General features: G+C 38.4%; 1 protein-coding gene across 14 annotated transcripts in view; it reads left to right on the top strand.

The window, feature by feature from the left end:
• CDON (cell adhesion associated, oncogene regulated) overlaps positions 1-21,416 on the top strand; it is a 97,578-nt gene that overhangs the window by 32,764 nt on the left and 43,398 nt on the right. For 12 of the 14 annotated variants that reach the window (XR_008993439.1, XR_008993437.1, XR_008993436.1 and 9 more), the window contains 10 exons: positions 3,754-3,877; positions 5,449-5,721; positions 6,974-7,120; positions 7,969-8,112; positions 8,765-9,052; positions 10,352-10,621; positions 12,907-13,260; positions 18,117-18,406; positions 19,706-19,883; positions 20,950-21,078. Coding sequence is in view for 9 of the 14 variants with exons in the window: in XM_036930031.2 (XP_036785926.2) it covers positions 3,802-3,877; positions 5,449-5,721; positions 6,974-7,120; positions 7,969-8,112; positions 8,765-9,052; positions 10,352-10,621; positions 12,907-13,260; positions 18,117-18,406; positions 19,706-19,883; positions 20,950-21,078 (2,149 nt within the window). In the remaining 5 variants the exon portion in view is untranslated. The remainder of the gene's footprint in view (positions 1-3,753; positions 3,878-5,448; positions 5,722-6,973; positions 7,121-7,968; positions 8,113-8,764; positions 9,053-10,351; positions 10,622-12,906; positions 13,261-18,116; positions 18,407-19,705; positions 19,884-20,949; positions 21,079-21,416) is intronic. The other 2 variants (XM_036930037.2, XM_036930035.2) reach the window with 1 other exon arrangement.

Below are 21,416 nucleotides of genomic sequence, written 5' to 3'. Positions count from 1 at the left end.
GTAGTAAGTGCAATTAAAGATATGTGTCCAAGGTATAGAGTAGCACAGAAAAAATGAACCATATCTGGAGGAGGGCATGGATATTATTAATTTTATTTATCTTGTTTATTTTCTCATTCCCACTAGGATGTAAGTTACAATTTTTTGACTGTGTTTCTTGTTTTTATTTACATATTTAAAAATTGCTCTATCCCCAGCTCCTAGAATATAGTACCAAGCATAGAATAAGCATTCAATAAATATTTGTTGGCACAGATAAGTAATCTTTGATAGATATTGTCCAATTCCCTCCAGCAGGAATCTACCTGTTATATTTTCTCCCAACAATATATGATAGTGATTTTTACCCACATCCTTGCCAGGGCTGTATTTTGTGAAACTTTTTTAGCTTTGTTAAATGTGCTGTTACCTGGATATTAAAAAAACCAAAAGGCAGACCTCCTCTTGTTTGCCATCCACCTCCAGCAACTTGCCTATTTTTCTGCTGCCCTTTATAGGATAACCCTTCAAGGAGTTTTGTGGGCTTCTTTTCTTGTTTCCTCCCTTCCCATTCTATCCTGAACCCACCATCTGACTTCTGTCCCATCCCCACCGATGTCACCCTTGTCAGTAATGATTCCATTATGACTTTCCTGGTGGTCTCATCTTACTTGACTTCTCAGCAGTGTTTGACATGATTGGTCACACTCTGTAGAAGTATTTTCCAATTTTCTCCCTGGACACAACATTCTAATGGATTTGATCCTATTTTGTGGGCTACTTTTTCTTAGTGTTGTTCATTGCTACTTCCTTCTCTGTTGGGTCTCTAAAGGTTGGAGTATCCTGAGGCTCCCACCTGCTCTCTCCTGTCCTCTATATTTTCCTTAGAAGTCATCTGAGGCTTTAATGGGTCTAGCATCTATATGTCCAGCTTGACTTCACACAGCCCCAGAGTCCACTATGACTTGGCAGTGGTCCTTGGATGTCCAATAGATGTTCAGACATACCTTGGCCAGAACAGAACTGTTAACTAACTCCCTTTTCAATGTGTCTCCCCCTCTCCTGTCCCCATTTCAGTAAAGAGAGCTATTATTTATTCTGTTATACCAAAAACTCAAAGTTACCCTTGACACATCTCCTTACCCCACACTCTATATCCAAGCCTTCAGCAAATTCCATTGGTTTTGCCTTCAGGATGTTTTCTGAATCCAGTTACCTTTTACCTCCTCCACAGTTGACTTGCTGGTCTAACCCACCGCATGCTCATCTCTCCTGAGTGGTTACATCACCTCCTACTTGGTGTCCCTCTTCCTTTCCTGCCTCACCTCAGTCTAGTGGCCATCAACCAGTAATCTTAAAGCATAAATGAGATCACATTGTTCCCCTTCTCTAAGTTCCCTAAGGACTTGCCATCACATTTAAAAATGGAGTCCCAAATCTTTCCCCTGGCTTTCACAGCTGGATAGGATCTGGCCCAGCTTCCTCTGTGCTCTTTTCCTCACTATTCCCACTCTTATCACAGTGGACTTCAGCTGCTCTGCAGACAGCGAAGCTCAGTCCCCACACAGGCCTGCACTTGAATCTCTGAACAGTCCAGGAGCCGAGTCCCCCATCCGAAGAAAGGGAAGAGCCCCATTGTACCTACTGCATCAGGTTCTTGTGTGGAGATCTAATTGATACACTAAAAACTCCGAAATGGTGCCTTGCACAACTAAGCACTATGTAAATATTAGCTATTATTTTGTTATTTTTGTTGTTCCCATTTTAGAGACTGTATAGGAAGAATGCATTTCGGTTGTGTTGCATTGCAGATGCTTGTGAGATAAACAAATGGACCAAAGGCAGTTGAATATGTTCACTTGGATGATGAATTCTGTGTAATAAGAGGTATCTTAGTACAATGGAAGAAGGAGCAAAATTTCTCACTTTAATTTAGATTAGTTTGTGAATTGGAAAGATGTGGATCATTAAGTATCTTGTATATGATGCCCTTTATACAGAGTGTTCAAAATAGATGGCAACCAAAATTCATATGGAACCACCAAAGACCCCGAATAGCCAAAGCAGTCCTGAGAAGGAAGAACAAAGTGGGGGGGGATCTCACTCCCCAACTTCAAGCTCTACTACAAAGCCACGGTAATCAACACAATTTGGTACTGGCACAAGAACAGAGCCACAGACCAGTGGAACAGATTAGAGACTCCAGACATTAACCCAAACATATATGGTCAATTAATATTCGATAAAGGAGCCATGGACAAACAATGGGGAAATAAAAGTCTCTTCAACAGATGGTGCTGGCAGAACTGGACAGCTACATATAAGAATGAAACTGGATCACTGTCTAACCCCATACACAAAAGTAAATTTGAAATCGATCAAAGACCTGAATGTAAGTCATGAAACCATAAAACTCTTAGAAAAAAAACATAGGCAAAAATCTCTTGGACATAAACATGAGCGACTTCTTCATGAACATATTTCCCCAGGCAAGGGAAACAATAGCAAAAATGAACAAGTGGGACTATATCAAGCTAAAAAGCTTCTGTACAGCAAAGGACACCATCAATAGAACAAAAAGGCATCTTACAGTATGGGAGAATATATTCATAAATGACAGATACGATAAAGGGTTGACATCCAAAGTATATAAAGAGCTCTTGCACCTCAACAAACAAAAAGCAAATAATCCAATTAAAAAATGGGCAGAGGAGCTGAACAGACAGTTCTCCAAAGAAGAAATTCAGAAGGCCAACAGACACATGAAAAGATGCTCCACATCGCTTGTCATCAGAGAAATGCAAATTAAAACTACAATGAGGTATCACCTCACACCAGTAAGGATCGCCACCATCCAAAAGACAAACAACAACAAATGTTGGCGAGGTTGTGGAGAAAGGGGAACCCTCCTACACTGCTGGTGGGAATGTAAACTAGTTCAACCATTGTGGAAAGCAGTATGGAGGTTCCTCAAAAAGCTCAAAATAGAAATACCTTTTGACCCAGGAATTCCACTTCTAGGAATTTACCCTAAGAATGCAGCACTCCAGTTTGAAAAAGACAGATGCACCTCTATGTTTATGGCAGCACTATTTACAATAGCCAAGAAATGGAAGCAACCTAAGTGTCCATCAGTAGATATGAATGGATAAAGAAGATGTGGTACATATACACAATGGAATATTATTCAGCCATAAGAAGAAAACAAATCCTACCATTTGCAACAACATGGATGGAACTAGAGGGTATTATCCTCAGTGAAATAAGCCAGGCAGAGAAAGACAAGTACCAAATGATTTCACTCATATGTGGAGTATAAGAACAAAGAAAAAACTGAAGGAACAAAACAGCAGCAGAATCACAGAACCCAAGAATGGACTAACAGTTACCAAAGGGAAAGGGACTGGGGAGGATGGGTGGGAAGGGAGGGATAGGGGGGGAGAAAGAAAGAGGGCGTTACGATTAGCATGTATAATGTGTGTGTGGGGCACGGGGAGGGCTATGCAACACAGAGAAGACAAGTAGTGATTCTACAGCATCTTACTACGCTGATGGACAGTGACTGTAATAGGGTTTGTAGGGGGGACTTGGTGAAGGGAGGAGTCTAGTAAACATAATGTTCCTCATGTAATTGTAGACTAATGATACCAAAAAAAAAAAAAAAGAAAGAAAAAAAGATGGCAACCATCATCCTCAAAACTCCAGATAAATGCAGATAGACAATTTCAGCTGTTTCGGTGGTTTAGATTCTTTCTTCTCTCGGTTGTCTTTCAGTGAGCCAAGGCCTGAAGTGTGTCCTGCCTGCTTCTGCAATCTGGCGCTATGCATCCGGATCCTGGGCCCTTACAGACACTGCTGTATGTTACGCTTCTGTTTCTGTGCCCTTCTGTGAATTCAGGTAAGAGTGGAACAGTTGGTAGTGTTTGGGCTGAAGCTCTTCCTTATCTTAATCCTATAAAAAACAAACTCTGCCAATAGTAATGGCTTCTGAAGTCCTAAGATTTGTTTCGCCAGCTGAATGATTTAAAAATTTTGAGTAATTAGCAATTTAAGGATCTCTTAGTAGAGCCTTTAGGCACTAACAGGCCTTCCTATCATTGTCCTTGTAATTTATTCCTTTTGTTGCCTTAAAAATAAGTATTTCTGATAGTGCTTTTTGTCAATAAGAGGGCATGTTTTGATTTCTGAATTTGGAAATTACAATAGGAATAAAATGCTGAGTACATACCACCAAAGAGAAAATAGAATCAGCACGTATTAGTACTCAGTGTGGAGTGAGCAAACTCAGTTCAAATCCCTGATCACTCACTTTCTTCCATGACCTTGTCTAATTTATTCTCTAACTCTTTGGGTTACTGAAAAACTAAAATGTGTTTATTGTTTAATGTATATATAGCCCAAGCCTAATATGTGGTCCATGTACATTTCTTCTTATTTTAGATTTGTGTAGAGATCTATATGTAAGTCTATAGAAATACAGTGATGTTTATTAACATTTATTTTCTCTGTTAAAAATACTTACATTAGGTATGGTAAGCAAAAAATTGATTTAATGATTTTATTTCGCTAAACAACCTCAGACTCAGTCAAAAGAGGCACTTCCCTTAATTTTCATTTCTGATTACATGTCCTGGAAAATTAGATTCAGCAATTCATTGATTTTTTTTCTTCTTTTAAGTATTTTATTCTGCCAAATTAATAGTATTCTTGTCCCCCACCCCTTTCTGGAGGGGAGAAGGGGGATCTATTTTGATAGTTCAGTGCAAGAACCTGCCCACCCTCCCCCCAAGTTCCCAAGGAACAGACATAACAAATGAAACTATTCCAAACACCAAATAAAAATATTAAGATTGATACCCTATGTAGCCTTAAACATGCAAAAAAGGATAGACTTTGTATTCCAGGGTGGCTTCCCAACTTCCTACTTCTGATTTCTTGAAAGCTTAATATAATTTTATATTAAAGGGAACTAGTAACGAAGTACGATAGCCTTTATTTATAGAATAACTGACTCTTAAAGTCAAATCCGTAATATTAGAATTCTTTTTATTGCAAGTCTTCTTCACCTTTTCAGATTCTTAACTTCCCTTCCTTAAGGGCTACTTGGTTAAAAGAGCAGTTTGCCATTTCGCATTTATAGAATTGGTATTTTGTCTGATTCATATAATAAGGATTCTATCTATTCTACTCTATCATTAAGTCCTGGGTTAACATGTTGGCCCTCTTTTCTTCTGTAAATGGGCCTTTAGAATGTTCCTAGAACTTTTGCAAGCATTAATAACTATAACATATATAGATAAAAGAAGGGGTTGCCTTTAGTTGTTTTTATTAATATTTAATTAATGTAATTAATTCAGATGAAATGTATTTAATGTACTCTTCTTTCTCTCCTTATCTCCCTTTCTCATCCCCTGACCCCACCACCACCCCACCACTATCCTTTTGCACATGGGAAATGTTGCCTGGTAGACTTGGCACCTTATTTTGTTTCGGAGCCACTATCTGCTGTCCAGAAACTTGGTGGACCTGTAGTACTACATTGTTCTGCTAAACCTGTGACAGCTCATATCTCATGGTTGCATAATGGAAAAAGATTGGATAGAAACGTGGAACAGATTAAGATTCATCAGGGGACTTTGACAATTCTTTCTCTTGAGCCCTCCCATATGGGCCGCTACCAGTGCATTGCCAACAATAGCGTCGGTGCAATTTTGAGTGGCCCGGCAACAGTAGCCATCGCAGGTGAGTTTAATTTTGTCCGTTATATATGCTTTTTCCTGTAATTACTATTACTACTTGGATTTTTTGTAGTGGGAAGAGCATAGGCTTTGGAATAAGATTCACAGTAGTTCTCATCCCAGCCTTGACTTTGGTGTGTGATTAAACTTGGGGAAATGTATTTGAACCTCTGTGAGTGTAGCCTATGTCTTCATCTGTAATAAGGCCATGGAAACGACTTGTTACACAGGGCAGTTTTCTAATGTGACTTCTGAATGTCTTTGTGAGCATTTAGAAGTCCTTAATGTCAACAAAAAAAAGCTGTCATCTACTTTGACACTCAGTGATTTCATGCAGTCCTTTATCTTTCATATCTAATTGTTTTATTTGCTTTGATTACTGAGTGATTTTAATTTCTTTAATTGAAACCAGGCTAAAGAAGCAGGAAAAAAATAACTGACTGTAAAGAAAGGAATGTTGAGTATTGAACTTATGGAAAATCTGGAATGTGTGGTTTTCTTAGTAAGTTTGAGCCATCTGCCTTTCAAACAGTGATGGCTTCCAGTAATAGAAAACGTCTTTGTAAGGGCATCCCTATTTACAGAACAAATCTGGATTCCCCAGGAATAGTGGGTTTGTCGTAACTGAGAAGAGTAAATGTTTTTGTAGAGCTGTGACCCATGGACAGCTCCAAGACACACACTGGAGGGCTGGATTCCTAGTGGCAGGCTGCTGAATGCTTTCAGCCTCGGAGGTAATAAAGAGCCCCTCGAGGCAGGCTCATCTGTAGTAAACTTCATCTGAGAGGAATTGAGACCTAGTTAGTATATTCAGATAATTCAAATGTACTGCTTTGTTTTTTGACGTCTTAGGTTCATTCCTATAAGCCATTTTATTGCAAATGTGAGTAACTTACAAAGACAGTGCACAGGGCGAGTGAGTTTTGATTGAAGGACTAGACTGAAAAGGATTTATCTTGGTAGAATGGGAATGATTATGCTTTATAGTTGTCTGTAGAGTTTTAAGAGCAGTTTGCTTCTCTTGTAGCCTCCCGGAAGCACTGACTTCTGGAAAAGGGTGCCATGACTTAGTTCCAGCTCTCAACCATGCACCTCTTAACCCCAGCTACTTTCTGAGATTAAAAAAATCACAGCTCAGTGAACTCGGATTAGTTGCCACAATCGGCCTTGTTGCAGATGTTGTTTCTAGTTTTTTAATTTCCTTTGGGAAAGAGTTCAAATTTGCATTTATTTATTTATCTACTTATTTATTTTAGTTCTCGGTGATTTTGGTTCATCAACAAAGCATGTTATTACAGCAGAAGAAAAAAATACTGGTTTCATTGGCTGCGTGGTACCAGATAGTAATCCCAAAGCTGAGGTGCGCTATAAAATCCGGGGGAAGTGGCTGAAACATTCCACAGGTGAGACCCCTTATGGCAAGCCAGTGGCCCCCACAGAACAAATGATCATTAAACAACCTACTCTTAAGCTGTGTGTGCTGGGGACCCCTGGAGACAACAATACGTAGGATACATTGTCTCTCTTCCCAGAAGTCAAGTGGAGACACTAGAACAAATGGTTACATTATAGAAATGATTATGATCCGACACTTCCCAGGTTTACTCCCTCAATACGTTCAGGTCTCTACTTAGCACCTCCGAGAAGACCACCCTTACTGCCCCATCTGAAATAATATGGCCTGTTGCTCTCTGCCCTTTATTTAGCTTCATTTCTCCCCATAACATTGTGTCATAACATATTTTTGTTTGCTTGTTTGTTATTTACCCTTTCCTCTGCCACCCCCATTCCCACACTGGAACGACAGCTGCATGAGTACAGGACCTTTGTCTGCTTTCTTCGTTGCTGTATTACTTGTGCCTGGCCATCCCTGGCAGAAAATAGGCACACTACACGTATTTGTTGAGAAATGAATGAATATCAGGTGGTCAGTGCTATGTACAGAGGTTTGCCCAAGGTGATAGCTGTGGTCACTGTATCTTGGTCTGTGTTTCTTGTGCTGTCAGTGTTCTTAATGAGTGATCTGTTGTCAACTGTTTCTGATGATTTCGGATTTTGTTACTTCAGTACTATTGACTTTTTCTTTCTTTTCTACCTTGACTTCCTGTTTATTTTGTTTAATGAATTTTCCCTGGTTGCTTATTTGCTGTTAGTTTTGTTTTAATGTACAGCATGACTATCAACCATTATTAGTTTTCATTGGCATCCTTCATTAAGAGAGAGGCCTAATTTCATTCCCTTCCTTCCTCAGAGAATTACTTAATCCTTCCATCAGGAAATCTTCAGATTTTGAATGTATCTTTAGAGGACAAAGGATCATATAAATGTGCAGCTTTTAATCCTGTCACACATGAATTAAAAGTTGAACCCATTGGCCGAAAGCTCCTTGTGAGTCGTAAGTATTTGGGAGAATAGTGGTAACTAGGAAGAATCCTCAGAAACGTTCCTCATAAAAACTTGGGAAATGAGAATTCATTTTTCTATCAGATTCTTTTGTTTATCATAAAAAAGTCTTATAAAGAATTAAATGCATAAATGCATTATAGAATAGAACTGTGCATGTTTTAAAAATAGAATGATTTTTTAGAATTGCATTCAAGATGGCAGAGTGGAATACATGTGGAAAACTTTGCCCTACACTCAAATAAGAAATTATAGAGAAAAGATAACTATATCAGTAGTGGTCAAATTGATGGCTGTGAATTATGAAAAAGTTTATATCTGTTTTCTTTCGGATATGATAAGTCATAGCTGATTTTTAGATTATGGTCGTTGAGTTGAGGCAGCACCAATAATCAGAGCATGGTGAAATAGTGGTTCCTGAATTTGAGAATTCTGCATTTCCAAACTGCTAATTCGGAAGTAGCCTTAAAGGATCACAAAATATTTTAATTTTAATTCTCAACTAAAAATGATTTAGCTACCAAATAGGCTTGTAGTGTAAAGAAGAATAAATGAAAGGGTGGGAAAATGCACGGATTTGCTGTGGAAGAAAGTGGAAGTGAATAGTTCACAGTAGTAATTTTTGCTTTCTCTTCTTTTTCCAGGCCCTTCTTCAGATGATTTTCACATTCTTCACCCCACCCTTTCACAGGCATTAGCGGTTCCCTCTCATAGCCCTGTAACACTGGAGTGCGTAGTGAGCGGGGTCCCAGCTCCTCAAGTGCGCTGGCTGAAGGACGGTCGGGACCCTGGGCTGGGAAGCAATTGGAGAAGGTTGCATTCTCATCTTGCCACAGATAGCATTGAACCAGTGGACTCTGGAAACTACTCCTGCACAGTGGGAAACAAGACTGGAGACATGAAACACGTGACTTACATGGTTCGCGTACTTGGTGAGATATTCCTTATTAGGGTCTTTTCAAGTCAGGCTGTTTTTCTGGCCGAACTGATGTTTGAATGGAAGATCTACTTGTGAACTATAAATGAAATAGGGACTTTGTAGAAATATCTGCACCAGTGGCCAGAACAAGCTTCATTTTTCTAAAGGAATGCTGAACTAGGCAGTATTTCTGGATGGTACAGAACATTTCACCTAGGATATTCTTTGGAGCCTCACCTTTGGCCTGGCTACGTAATGCAGATCTAGTTCTTTCTTTCGAATGACATGGAGGAAAGAAACTGAATTCAGCAGGATGGAAGATTCCCAGCCCTATCAGTGTGTAGTGTCCAGTAGTAGTAACCAAACCAGAGCACTGACTAGAAGACGTAATTTCAAAGGAAATCTTTTTCCCTTTACTTTCTCTTTTGGAATGTCTTCCCTCTGGCTCATGAGACTTGGGTTAAATTCAGCCACATTTCTATGGATACTCTTTATCTCAAAGCCGTTCCTTTCTTTTTCTTCCAGCTACTATTTCACTGTCATGTGCAGCAGCAGAAAATGTTTTCCTTTATCAAAACAAATTTTCATGAAAAGCAGAAAAAAGTATGTAGTAACTGGTTTCATAGCAAACATAGTTTTTATAAACCTTTTGCACATGTTTATTTGCAGCAATGGCCTGGTGTTTGTTACACTGAAGGGAATGTAAATGTATAGCAAGTGGGCTTTAAAGTTCAATGACAACTAAGACTAGATAAATATGCATAATCATTTAATTTGGGTATATGTCACAAATGTCAATAAATTATTTATTTTGTCCAGGTAAAAAGTGACTTACACTAAAGTAAGGGTTTTTTTTGCCCGGTATACATCTCACCTCAAAGCAGAATTGACCATAAAAAGAATTTAACTTCTGAATAAGCATTCTTCTGTTTTGGCTCCTGTTTAGTATAAAATACAGGGAAAGTATTACTTTCTTTCAAACAGATCACCTGAAATAAATGCTAAGAGAGGCCCAAAATTAGAAGCTCTGTGTGTGTATGTGTGTGTGTGTGTGCTGCGGGAATTAAGTGGGTGGAGAGATCTATAAAAAGACTATAACATATTAGTAACATATGGCTTATCCTATTAGAGGAAAGCTAAAATACATTCTAATTTTTTCTTGATGACCACAGCGGATGGGAGAATGTGAGTAAACAATACAATTCGGTTTTAACTAGTTGTACTGGTAGAGAGAAAATTTTATATGACTTGTGTGATAATTTAAAAAGTACATCTTGAAGGCTGGAGTTTAATTTGTACGTTTTGTTTTCAGAACCTGCTTCAATTTCTGAAGGACTGCAGAATCAGACAGTGCCCCTGGGTGCCACAGTACAGTTTACTTGTGAAGTCTATGGGAACCCAGCCCCTAACCGCACCTGGTTTCATAATGCAAAGCCTATTCATCCTTCACCGCGACATCAAACTGCAGGGAATGGATTGAAAATCAGTGGTGTTACCATGGAAGATTCTGGGCTATATCAGTGTGCAGCAGATAATGGGATTGGATTTACGCAATCTACTGGGAGACTTGAAATTGAAAAAGGTAAGTTTTTAGGTCATGGAATCATAGGAAATTTTACTTTACAGGTAGACTTTTATTGTACAAATGATTTTCACTAAATGGAAATAGTCCTGTCACCATAACAGAACTGTATTCATTTTCCATGTTTCTTTCTAGTTACAGTTAGGCATTACTGTGAAGAAGCAATGTTATTTAATCAAACTCATTGAAAATTGTTTTTAAAAATATTTTTTCAACAGATACTTCATAGTTTAAAAGGTATATGGTAAAAGTTTCTTGCTCCTGGTCCCCAGCCTGCCATATTTCTCTTTAGAACTAATACTTTTATCAGTTTTTTGAATATCCTTGTATGTACGTATATAATTAGTTACACAAAATGTGTGTGCATTTAATAACAGTATCTGTTTTTTTTACTTAAATGTGGTAACATTCTTTACCTTCACTTAACATGCATCTTGGATATCTTTCCAAATGGTAGATAAAAGAGTATTTTCATTCTTTTTTTAAAAATGGCTGCTGATTAGCATTCCATTGTGAAGTTGTGACGTTCCATTGATCTGATTAGTAACTTATTGATGGCCATTTCTGATCTTCTGCTATTACAAGGAGTTTTATAATGAATATCCTTCTACCTAGATTATTTTGCACATGTGTGAATATCTGTAAAATAAATTCTGAGAAATAAATGTGCTGAAGAGAAGCATATATGCATTAGTAACTCTGATAGATAGCACAAGTTGCTCTCCAAACTTACCAGTTTACACTCCCACCAGCGATGTGTAACTGCCTGTTTCCTCATATCCTCACCAAGGCAGTCTGTTGTCATTTTTTTTTTAACTCTTTGCCAATCTGATAGGTTAAAAGAAGTACCTTTTGATCTATATTTCTATTATTGTTGAGTGAAGTTGGGCCTTTTTTCCTATGTTTATGAGCCATTTGAATTTGCTTTCCTGTGTCTTGTTTATTGTCTTTTGACCATTTAAAAAATTAGTTTGTTGGTCTTTTTTCTTATTGATAGGAATTCATGTATTAGGGAAATTAACCTTTTGCCTATGAGATATAAATAGTTTCGATTTCAAAGAGTCAGTCTGATGCAGACTGTCTGACCTTGATGTAGTTCATTTAGTAGCTAATAATACAAAATAATTCTTAACTGGTATGGATTTGGAAGTTTAAAATTATACTTCTCAATAGCTGGGTCAAAAAATCATAATGGAAATTTTAAATACTTTGAATAGTGGAAATGCAGATCATATTGTGTGGGACATAGCAAAAATGGAACTTAGAAGGAAATTTGTAGTCTCAAATGCTTATAAAAGAAAACCAGTAACACTGAAAATTAGTGAGCTAAGTAAAATAACAGATTAGATTTAAAGAAAGCAGAAGAAAGGAGATAATAAAGGTAAGGGCAGGAATTATATAGAAAATGAAGATGTGATGCAGAAGAAGTCATTTGTAATCAAGATTCCATTGTTGGCGCCTTTAAAAGTAGTTCCAGAAAATCCCTGGGACCAATGAGTTGGTGCCACTTTAGCTTAGAAACAAAAATGTTGTTCATCTATGTGGTTTGAACTATGCTCATCAACTTTTACTCAGAACAGGATTTTCTCCCATGCTTTTTATAATTATATTCCCCCTACCCCCCAAATTGACTATTTTCCTGAAGAAATATTTAGTTTTATAGTATTTCACACCTTTTTCATGTTAAAGTCTGAGGTTCTGGCTTCACATGTTCTATGTGTCAGTGCTCAAATGTGTACAGGACACCTTTTGGAAAGTTCTCAACAGATTCCTTTATGTGCATTCCTTCCTCTCTTTCCAAAGGACAGGAAATCTCAGTAGGAAGTGTCTAGGAGCCCACAGCTTGGAAACTTCTACTTTTTACTGAGTTTCACCAGAGGAAAGTTGAAAAGGGAACTAACAAGAAGGGATCTTTGTTCTGATCATTACTGTCATTACTGTGTCACTACTTGTTTGTGGCTATTGTTTCAGTGAATATATGTGTTCTCCACACTGTTCTGCATGTAAAGCACTGTTTAGAGGATGGTAACTACACTTACTGTGGTGATCATAATGTATGCAAATTTCAAATCATTATGTTGTACACCTGAAACTAATGGAGTGTTACATGTCAATTATACTTTAATAAAAGAAAACATTGTTTAGAAACACATGTGTAAAAGATGTTTCTAAGACTGCTACTTGCCCACAACATTGAGAACATTTATGCAACGGGGTGAAATTATTTTGCATTGTAGACACTATGATGGTCTTAATTTCTTGTATGTGAATTACTCTTTTAATAGACAGCGGACTCAAGCCGGTTATATTTACAGTGCCAGCGAATGTGAAGGTGGTAGATGGAGACTTTGTGACTTTGTCCTGCAATGCCACTGGAGTACCAGTTCCAGTCATTCGTTGGTATGACCGGCATGGGTTGATAACCAGCCATCCGTCTCAAGTCCTTAGATCTAAATCCCGAAAATCACACCTTTTAAGACCCGGGGGTTCTGACCTGGAGCCTGTGTACTTCATCATGTCCAGAGCTGGCGCAAGCTCTCTCTATATTCAGACTGTTACTCAAGAACATGCTGGGAAGTACACCTGCGAAGCTACAAATGAACATGGCACCACACAGTCAGAAGCAATCCTCACAGTTGGTGAGTTGCCTTTAGGATTTTTTCTCAGGCAAAGAGTTTCCTCTGATAGTAGGGGACAGAGTGCTCTGAAGTATGTCATTTTAATAAATCCAGCAATCTCTAATATATGTTTCTTCCAGCAACAGTGAAATGTAGAACTGTAGTTATTGGTATTTGATCTTAGTATCAACCAGATGAACCTTACTCTCTGTTTCTCATGTGTTTGTTAAGCTTGTAGTTGCCATGTAGAAAGCTCTCAAAGGTATGACCTCTTTTTGTGATTAATGCTTTGGTTTTGGTTTTCTAAGCTACTGAAAATGTCATTGCAGACATTTTTCAGGTGAACCTTTGCTAAGTACAGTATCCAGAGTCTACAGCCTTGGCTTTCATTGAGAAAAGTAGTCATGATACCATCAAATAATACCTGCATGTCTATTTCCCTCTTTTTACTAAGTTATTTTCTAATAGGATTTACCATATTCTTTTTTTTCCTTATTAGAGTATCATTGTTATACAGTCTTATATTTGTTTCAATTATACAACACAGTGGTCCAACAGTCTCCTGTATTATTAAGTCCTCAGCCCTCTAGTGTGGTTACTATCTATCAATGTAGTAAGATGTTGCAGAATCATTAACTGTATTCTTTGTGCTGTACTACTGTGCCTGTGACAACTTGCATTGTGTTTGTGAATTATGCAGTATTAGTTCTTCATATTTTTCTGACTTTTGGTGATGATGACTTAAAAACTTTAATTATAAAAACTTTAATTTTTGAAATATTGGTACATAGGATATCCATATTAAAAGTAATTCAGATTTGGTGTACTTCGCCTTCAAACCTGACATCAGTGGGCATTTAGAGCAGCGTTCCCCAGCAGGTAGTCGGCTGAGTGGAGACCGTTGCTCTGTTTGTTCTGTGAGAGGCAGAGCATCGAAGGGCGGCACTGACCTTAGTCTCGGCGACTGAGGTCTCTGCTTGGGCCTCTCTTTAGAGGGCTTCAGGGGGCTCTTTCTCTCTGGGCCCTCAGCTCCTCAGGTCAAAGAGTCCGCGGGGACAAAGGGCTGTGCTTGCTCAGAACCTGGAGTCCACGCTCCACCTTCTCTGCAACAGGCCTGTGGCCCCAGAATTCCCTGCTCTAATTAGTTCACAGTCTGGCCCCACACAGGTCTTCTTCCCTGGCCTGTCCTGCAGAGTGGGGACCACACCAGCAGCGTGCAGGTGCCCTTGAGCCAGCGGAGTGGCCCAGGGGGTGGTCTTTTGCCGAGGAGTAATGGTGAAGCACACAGAGGTTGGGTGTACGCCCTGGATTTCCATTCACATGCACACAAGGATTGTCTAGCTCTGAATGAAGCTGGAGGCAGGAAGAGAAGTGGGGAAGGCCAGTGACTTCCACGTATGTTCTTATGTTACTCCGTGAATGCCAGAAGTGGGAATGGTGTGGAGGTGCAGCATGTGGGCAGTGTTAGGATCCTGGCTCTGCCGCTTATGAGCTTTGTAGCCCAGGGCAAGTCGCTGAACTCATCTGTGCCTTGTGCCTCATCTGTGTAACAGGGGTGTTGAAGGTGCCCTACTCGTAGGGCTAATGTGAGAACTCTAAGAGTTAATACACGTAAAGTGGTTTAAGTGGTGTCTGGCAATAGAAAGCCTTCAACAAATACTAAGTAATAGGTTATAATGGTTACTATATGTTCTTAAATTACACTTATGTGGTGGTTAGGGAAGGAAAACTAACTGATTTTAATAACCTTAAGAATTCTCAAATAAGGAAAATAGTTGAGTGTTGTATAAATTTATACATATATATGAATATGTGTGTGTATGCATACTTGTGTGTGTTTTTATATATCTATTCTGCCAAGCAAAAATAAGAGTGGCTATGCTCCAAATCGCTAGCTGTAAGACAGGTGTAGTGCAGGTGCTGATTTGGGGAGCACTTTGCTGACATGATTATTAAAGAAAGGGTAGAGAATGCCGTAGATGTCATGTAGCTAACACAACTAGATGTTTTGTCTAAGTGTCTAACTACATGAGAGATCTGAAGCCCTTAGAAGATGCGTAAGCTAACTTGTTTAGCTTAGCTCTTTAAGATCCATCCCCTCCAGGATTTTATGTCTTGGTAAATACCATTCTTATGTCTAGGAACTCCATCACCTACATCCTACATAAGTGGTCCTGTGTTGCCTCTTTTTCATGCTCTATAATAATTATTAAGATTTCCAGCCGAGATTATTATGCTCAGAACAGTACATAACAACCCACTTCTTTCCCCAAGAATCTGAGCCTTATTAAATTCTAGCATGCTGACAGCCTTTTCTTTGTTTATTGTGAAGGGAAGAAAGTGAAGTCAATGAGAGAGATGACTCTCCCCACACCCCCCGCCCTTTTTCTTTCCAGAGACATTGGGTTTTGAGGCCTTGGGTGTACAAATATTTGTAGAGTGAGCTGTAACTCTTCAAAACTATAAAGGGAGCCGACCTGGGTTTCCTAAAGAGTTTGGGGTGAGGATTGCCCAGATAAGTGGTCACAACTTTGATAGATCTATTACAGGATTTATGTTGCCATAGTTATAGTACGTAGAGAACTAGTGTTTTATCAATCTCTTTTCCAATTCAGAAAAAGTCTACCTTTAAAATTTCTGGATGTCTCTTCTGATCATTTCAGAGTTTTGAAGAAAAATTGAGATAATATATGCGAAATCCTTGAAAGTTCTGTGAAGGCCTTATAAATTGTGTCTAGTTATTGGGAATGGAGAATTTATTGAACCCCCTTTTAATAAAAGTTATTAAATATTTAATAAAAGTCTTACTGCATCCTGCATAGCAAGTTAAATTTTGATACTCACACAATAGACACAGACTGTGGCATAAAATTTTTCTCATGCCTCTGTATAAACCGAAGCATGTGGTATTTAAACTCTCATCCAGCCAGCTACCGCTTCCTAGTGGTAACCAGCCCAGAGGGCCCGTGAAACTACTAATGATAAAAAGGTCCTTCTCCACTATCTTAAGCCACAACTAATTACCCTCACTTGCTAGAGTCCATGTCTGCATTAGCAGGCACCAGATCACACCCTTTACACCCAGCCCGCACTCTGACTCACTAGATAAACATGGCTGTTCCAGGAACAATATTTTGAAATTGTGTCAGTGAACTTCATTCGTTTTCTTCTGTATTATTTCTCACTACCTTCTTGTTTTCTTAGATGGAAGATGCTTCTGGGACACCTTTTCTGTCTTTTAAGCAAACAGAGAACTGACCTTTCACTGTTAGTCCTGGGTTTGGCTGGTTCTGTCTCTATTAAACGACAGTAGTTCTCCTGAAAATATACACACCTTTTTACCAGGAATCTGACCTCATTGTGGAAAAGAAACTCTTAGCGCTGTTTGCTCTGCTCCCTTTCCTACACAAAAGTAGTCAAAAATAGGAGACTTTTTCGTTGCCAGTATTAATAGCATGTTAGAGAAACCAAGCTGTCAATTCTTATATTTTATTTGTTTTCAGAAATTGTTTTCTCACTTGTTTCATGGCAGAGCCACCAACATTCTTCTGCCAGCTGTTGTTACTTCATCTCTCAGAGCCCTGATTTCATCTGTAAAGTGGGAGGATTGCTGTTTACCTGAAATGTCATTTTGAGAATTAAATGAGATTATGTTTATTAAATGTCTAGGACAATGTGTGGCACATATAATATGTGCTCAGTAAATTTTTTTTGGGTCTATGCAACCTATTAATTTTTTTAGTGCCAAATAAATTATTTTTACCTTCCTCTGTATATTCTGTGTGCTCTTAGTAGTAAATATTAAGTCTGTCTGCTTGGTTTATCTTCCTTTAGATTGGCAATTTCTTAAGCCAAACTTCAGTTCTATCCAAAAGGAGCTCTCGTTTGGAAATAAGCATATTCTTTCTTATCTTTGCTAATTTAGTGTCATATTTTTCCTCTTGAATGTAGATTGTTTTCCTTGGGCAGTGTGAATATTTTACTTATCTGTTGCTGCATAACCACCCTGAAGATTAATGATTAAAACAACAGCCCTTTGTTATCTCCTACAATTCGTGGGGTAGTTAGGTGCAGCCGGACCCCAGACCATTCTGGCCTTGCTCGGGCCCTCTTTTGCCATTGTGATCACACCTGGGGTTGGCACAGCCACAGCAGCTTCCCTCACACGTGTGGCACCTTTGTGAGGGCTGGAATCACATCTGTCTGTGTGTCTTTCTCCCCATGTAGTCTCTCCACAGGGCTAGCTTGGACTCTGTGTAGGGCAGCACAAATTAGACGTGTACCAAGTCTTCTTAAGGTTTAGGCCTGGAAGAGCATAACCTCCCTTCCACCTTCCATTGGTTAAAGTGAGTCACAGGGCCACCTCTGAGTCAGCTTGGGAGGGGTCCGGCCAAGGGTGTGAGTACTGAGGTGTCTTTGAAGACTGGACACCCAGTCGGTAATAGCCTAACTCTTGAACATTACTGTTTAGTTCTTCTTGTTCCCAAGGGAATGTATTGCTCACTGTGTTTCATATACCAACTAGAGTTAAACTTCCATGTTCTCCAACTTAAAAATCTTCTAAGGTTAAACTACTGAAGCAAATTGTTGTAAAAGAGGGAAGACTAGTGTTGCACAAGAAAAAAATAGCATCCTTTGAGCCACTAACTATTGCATCATATAACTGATTTTTCGAACAATTAATTTGCTTCTTCATGAATAAGAGATTGCTACTGGAGGTTAGCTGTTTCCATGGATTATAAATCGAAATGTTACATGTGACATTTCTGTGCCAAGAGTATCAGTGTGAGCAGTTAGAGCACCAGATAAAAGACTCCGAAGTAATGAATTTCTTCAAGCTGTCTCCTCATACATGCTCTTTCTCCCTTTCTCTGCAGTTCCTTTTGAAGCAAATACAAAAGCAGAAACAGTCACACCTTCCAGTCCCACTCAGAATGATGAAAGAGGCAGTTCAGAAATTGCGTCATCGAGCTCATCTCCCGTGAAGGAGCATCCCAGGGCAGTGGGATCATCATTAGAGAAAAACGCCAGCGGTGCCTCTGTCCCTGATGCCCCCATCATTCTGAGCCCTCCGCAGACCCACACACCGGATACATACAGCCTGGTCTGGCGGGCGGGGAAGGACGGCGGGCTGCCCATCAATGCCTATTTTGTAAAGTATCGGAAGGTAATGTCTTCTTTTGTATCACTTTCTCTTCTCACCCCTTGATGCTGTATGTGTAACACATGCATCTTGTCTTCTACATTTGGGGAGTAGCAGGAAACAGAACAAGAGTGTTCTGGGAGGATGAAGTTGGGAGAGATGCCTCTGCGATCACGCTGGGTTTATTAGTCTTATAAAAGCAGTAAGAATGAAGTATAGTTTCTCCCCAGATAGGGATTCTAAGAACCTAAGTGACTTCTTACCATCTTTTATCAAACATTTTAACCCTCTGGGTCTAAAGCTTTACAAACCACTTTTTAAAAAGTCATTCCTCCCCTCTCTAAGACAGTAGGATATAGCTTATTTGGCAAATAAAGCAGATTCTTTTTTGAAACAACTGTTCGAACAACATCCTCTGGCATAACCTCTGACAATTGTTTTCCTTTCAAGTTGTTTTCTGAATTGTATTAGAATCTTACATTGTCTGGTCATTATGGTGAACCTTGATCCTCTCAGTTGACTTTTCAGAAAATGTTTTCTCTCCAGAGGCCTGTAATTAAGGCAAAATCAAAAAAATCTCCTTTGTTTAATGAAACTAGTAAATTAATACAAGGAAGAGATGCATTCTTACTTAAAATCATTTTCTTTGTTCAAAACATTTTGGTATCATTTAACATTTTTAATATCTGAAAAAATTAACAGAGTGATATTTGGAAGTTTAGTCACTGTTTCTAACGTGATGATTCTAGATGATGAAAGTTGTGCTGATATCCTTCCCCACATGAAAACTTCCATGTGCTCTTGTCTCTTGGTTCCATTAACCAGGACACGGGTTGGATCTCTTTTTATTCCTTCAGCACATAATAGTGTCAAGACATGAAGCAAAACTGCTAGAACTATATAATGCATATACACATAAACATATATAATGGATATTCTAATTTATGTATTTATTTTGTATATTGCATACTATCATTAATACGTATTATTATATACCTATTTTATTCTCCCATTAGCTTAGTAAGAAAGAAATATTGTTTCCATGATAAGTAAAGTAAACATCTCTGGGATATCAAATAACTTGCTTGAGGCCTAAGTTAGTGGTAAATCCTGGAGCCAGGAGTCTTTTCAGAATAAGAATTCCTAAATTCTTGCTACACATCTCCCTATGTTAATGTGAAGAAATACTGTGTCTTTTTTACTTACAATGGGATATCACTTCCAAAGTTAATCTAGAATTGAATGATCTCTGGTTTTCATCAAATTTAAATGGAAGGTTTTCTGCCTTTATCTCCTTCTTTAAATGGCTTCTTTTCTCTCGAGCAGCTAGATGATGGTGTTGGTGTGGTAGGAAGTTGGCACACAGTTCGCGTCCCGGGAAGTGAAAATGAGCTCCACTTGACAGAACTGGAGCCGTCTAGTCTCTATGAAGTTTTGATGGTAGCAAGAAGCGCAGCGGGTGAAGGACAACCTGCCATGCTTACCTTTCGAACTAGCAAAGGTGAGTGTAATTTCCTTAAGAGGAATGAGCTGGCTGTCTAGATGTCACTTTATTAGTAAGTGTCCTTTAGGTAGTAGAGATTCTTACATATCTAAATTCATTAAATAAGTCTATTATAGAACCTTTTTGGCCACATTTGGATGCTTGTGTTATTCCATTCCATGCACTATTCCACAGATGTTTTTGAGAGCTTGTGATGTGTAAGACATTAGAGTAGGTGATGCAGGGAAAACAAAGATGGTGAAGACGAGGTCCATCCTAGTGGACCAGTACTAGGAAAGACTTAGAAAATGCTGCAAAAGAAAGGCATTCTTTCTGTGGAGTAGCTTGTGAGGGTGGGTTTGATTGAAAGTTGCCATCACAGCTTGGGGCACAAATGAACAAAAAGATTGCAATGAGTAGAGATGGGATTGGGTGGAAAGGTAATTTAGTATTGATATGATAATGAGAGGTGGTATGATGATTAAGAAATTATCTATTGGCTTTTGAAAAAAGCTCTTTAATTACTGAGCCTGACCAGAAAAATTATATGAGTATTTCTTTTTGAAATGTATTTGGAGTTAACTTTCATGATTATTCATTAGTTTATAGAGTCTGACCTATAAATACTATGTAATAAGAATGTATTTGAGTTTTTAAATAATCACCCAATTTCACTTTATGCTTTAAAAATTTTTTAAACAATATATGACAATTTTCCCATTAACTGAAGCTCTTTAATAATGAATTTGATATTTTAGAATGAAGGACTAGGTGCAATAAAAAGAAAAATGGCTGAATAGTTTGCCAACAGCCATTTGGCTTTTTTTTTTACCTGTGTTGTTTTTTCTGTGTAAATTTATGTTAGCCTGATGAAGAAAGAAACAGTTTTCCCTTAAAGGTGCTGGGAAAAAACAAAGCACCTTTTTAAGTCAGTTTCTCAGATTAGCTGAGATTATAATGTAGGTTTTAAATTTAGACACTGTAGCAGAAAAGCCTGTATTTATAATAATGTACTAGTTGTGTTTCACAGTATCTTATCCTACTTTAAAAAACTTATATTAGTGGTTTTTTTTAACCTTTCTAGAGAAAACAACATCCTCAAAAAACACCCAGGTATCCTCTCCGCCCATGGGCATTCCTAAGCGCCCTGTTGTTTCAGAGGCTGCAGACAGCTTTGGAGTGGTGCTTACAGATTCCTCTAGGCATAGTGGAGGTAAAGAGAAAAATCTTCATTTTATTCATTCTCTCTGTTTACAAATATAACTGATCTGTTTCAGATTATCTGGGGGATGGAATGCAACGTGGTGTTTGTTTATTGTTCAGATTATATCCTACCATATATACTCTTTTCTAAAGGTCCTGTTTCAATCATTTTTTAATGTCCTGTATTCAAATTTTGATAACTCAGTGTTATGATTGGCATTTAAGGTAATAAACTCAGATTCAAAATGTTCTGGTACTATGTTTTTATAACTCAAAAAAAAAGATTTTTCTGTCATCTCTCTGGCAAGTAAGCCAAATTTATATTTCGTACTCTGAAAATCTTTTTTT

Source organism: Manis pentadactyla, chromosome 13 (genome assembly GCF_030020395.1).
Source record: "Manis pentadactyla isolate mManPen7 chromosome 13, mManPen7.hap1, whole genome shotgun sequence".
Taxonomy (NCBI): domain Eukaryota; kingdom Metazoa; phylum Chordata; class Mammalia; order Pholidota; family Manidae; genus Manis; species Manis pentadactyla.
The sequence above is the reverse complement of the archived record's forward strand: the minus strand, read 5'-3'. Positions and strand labels throughout refer to the sequence as shown.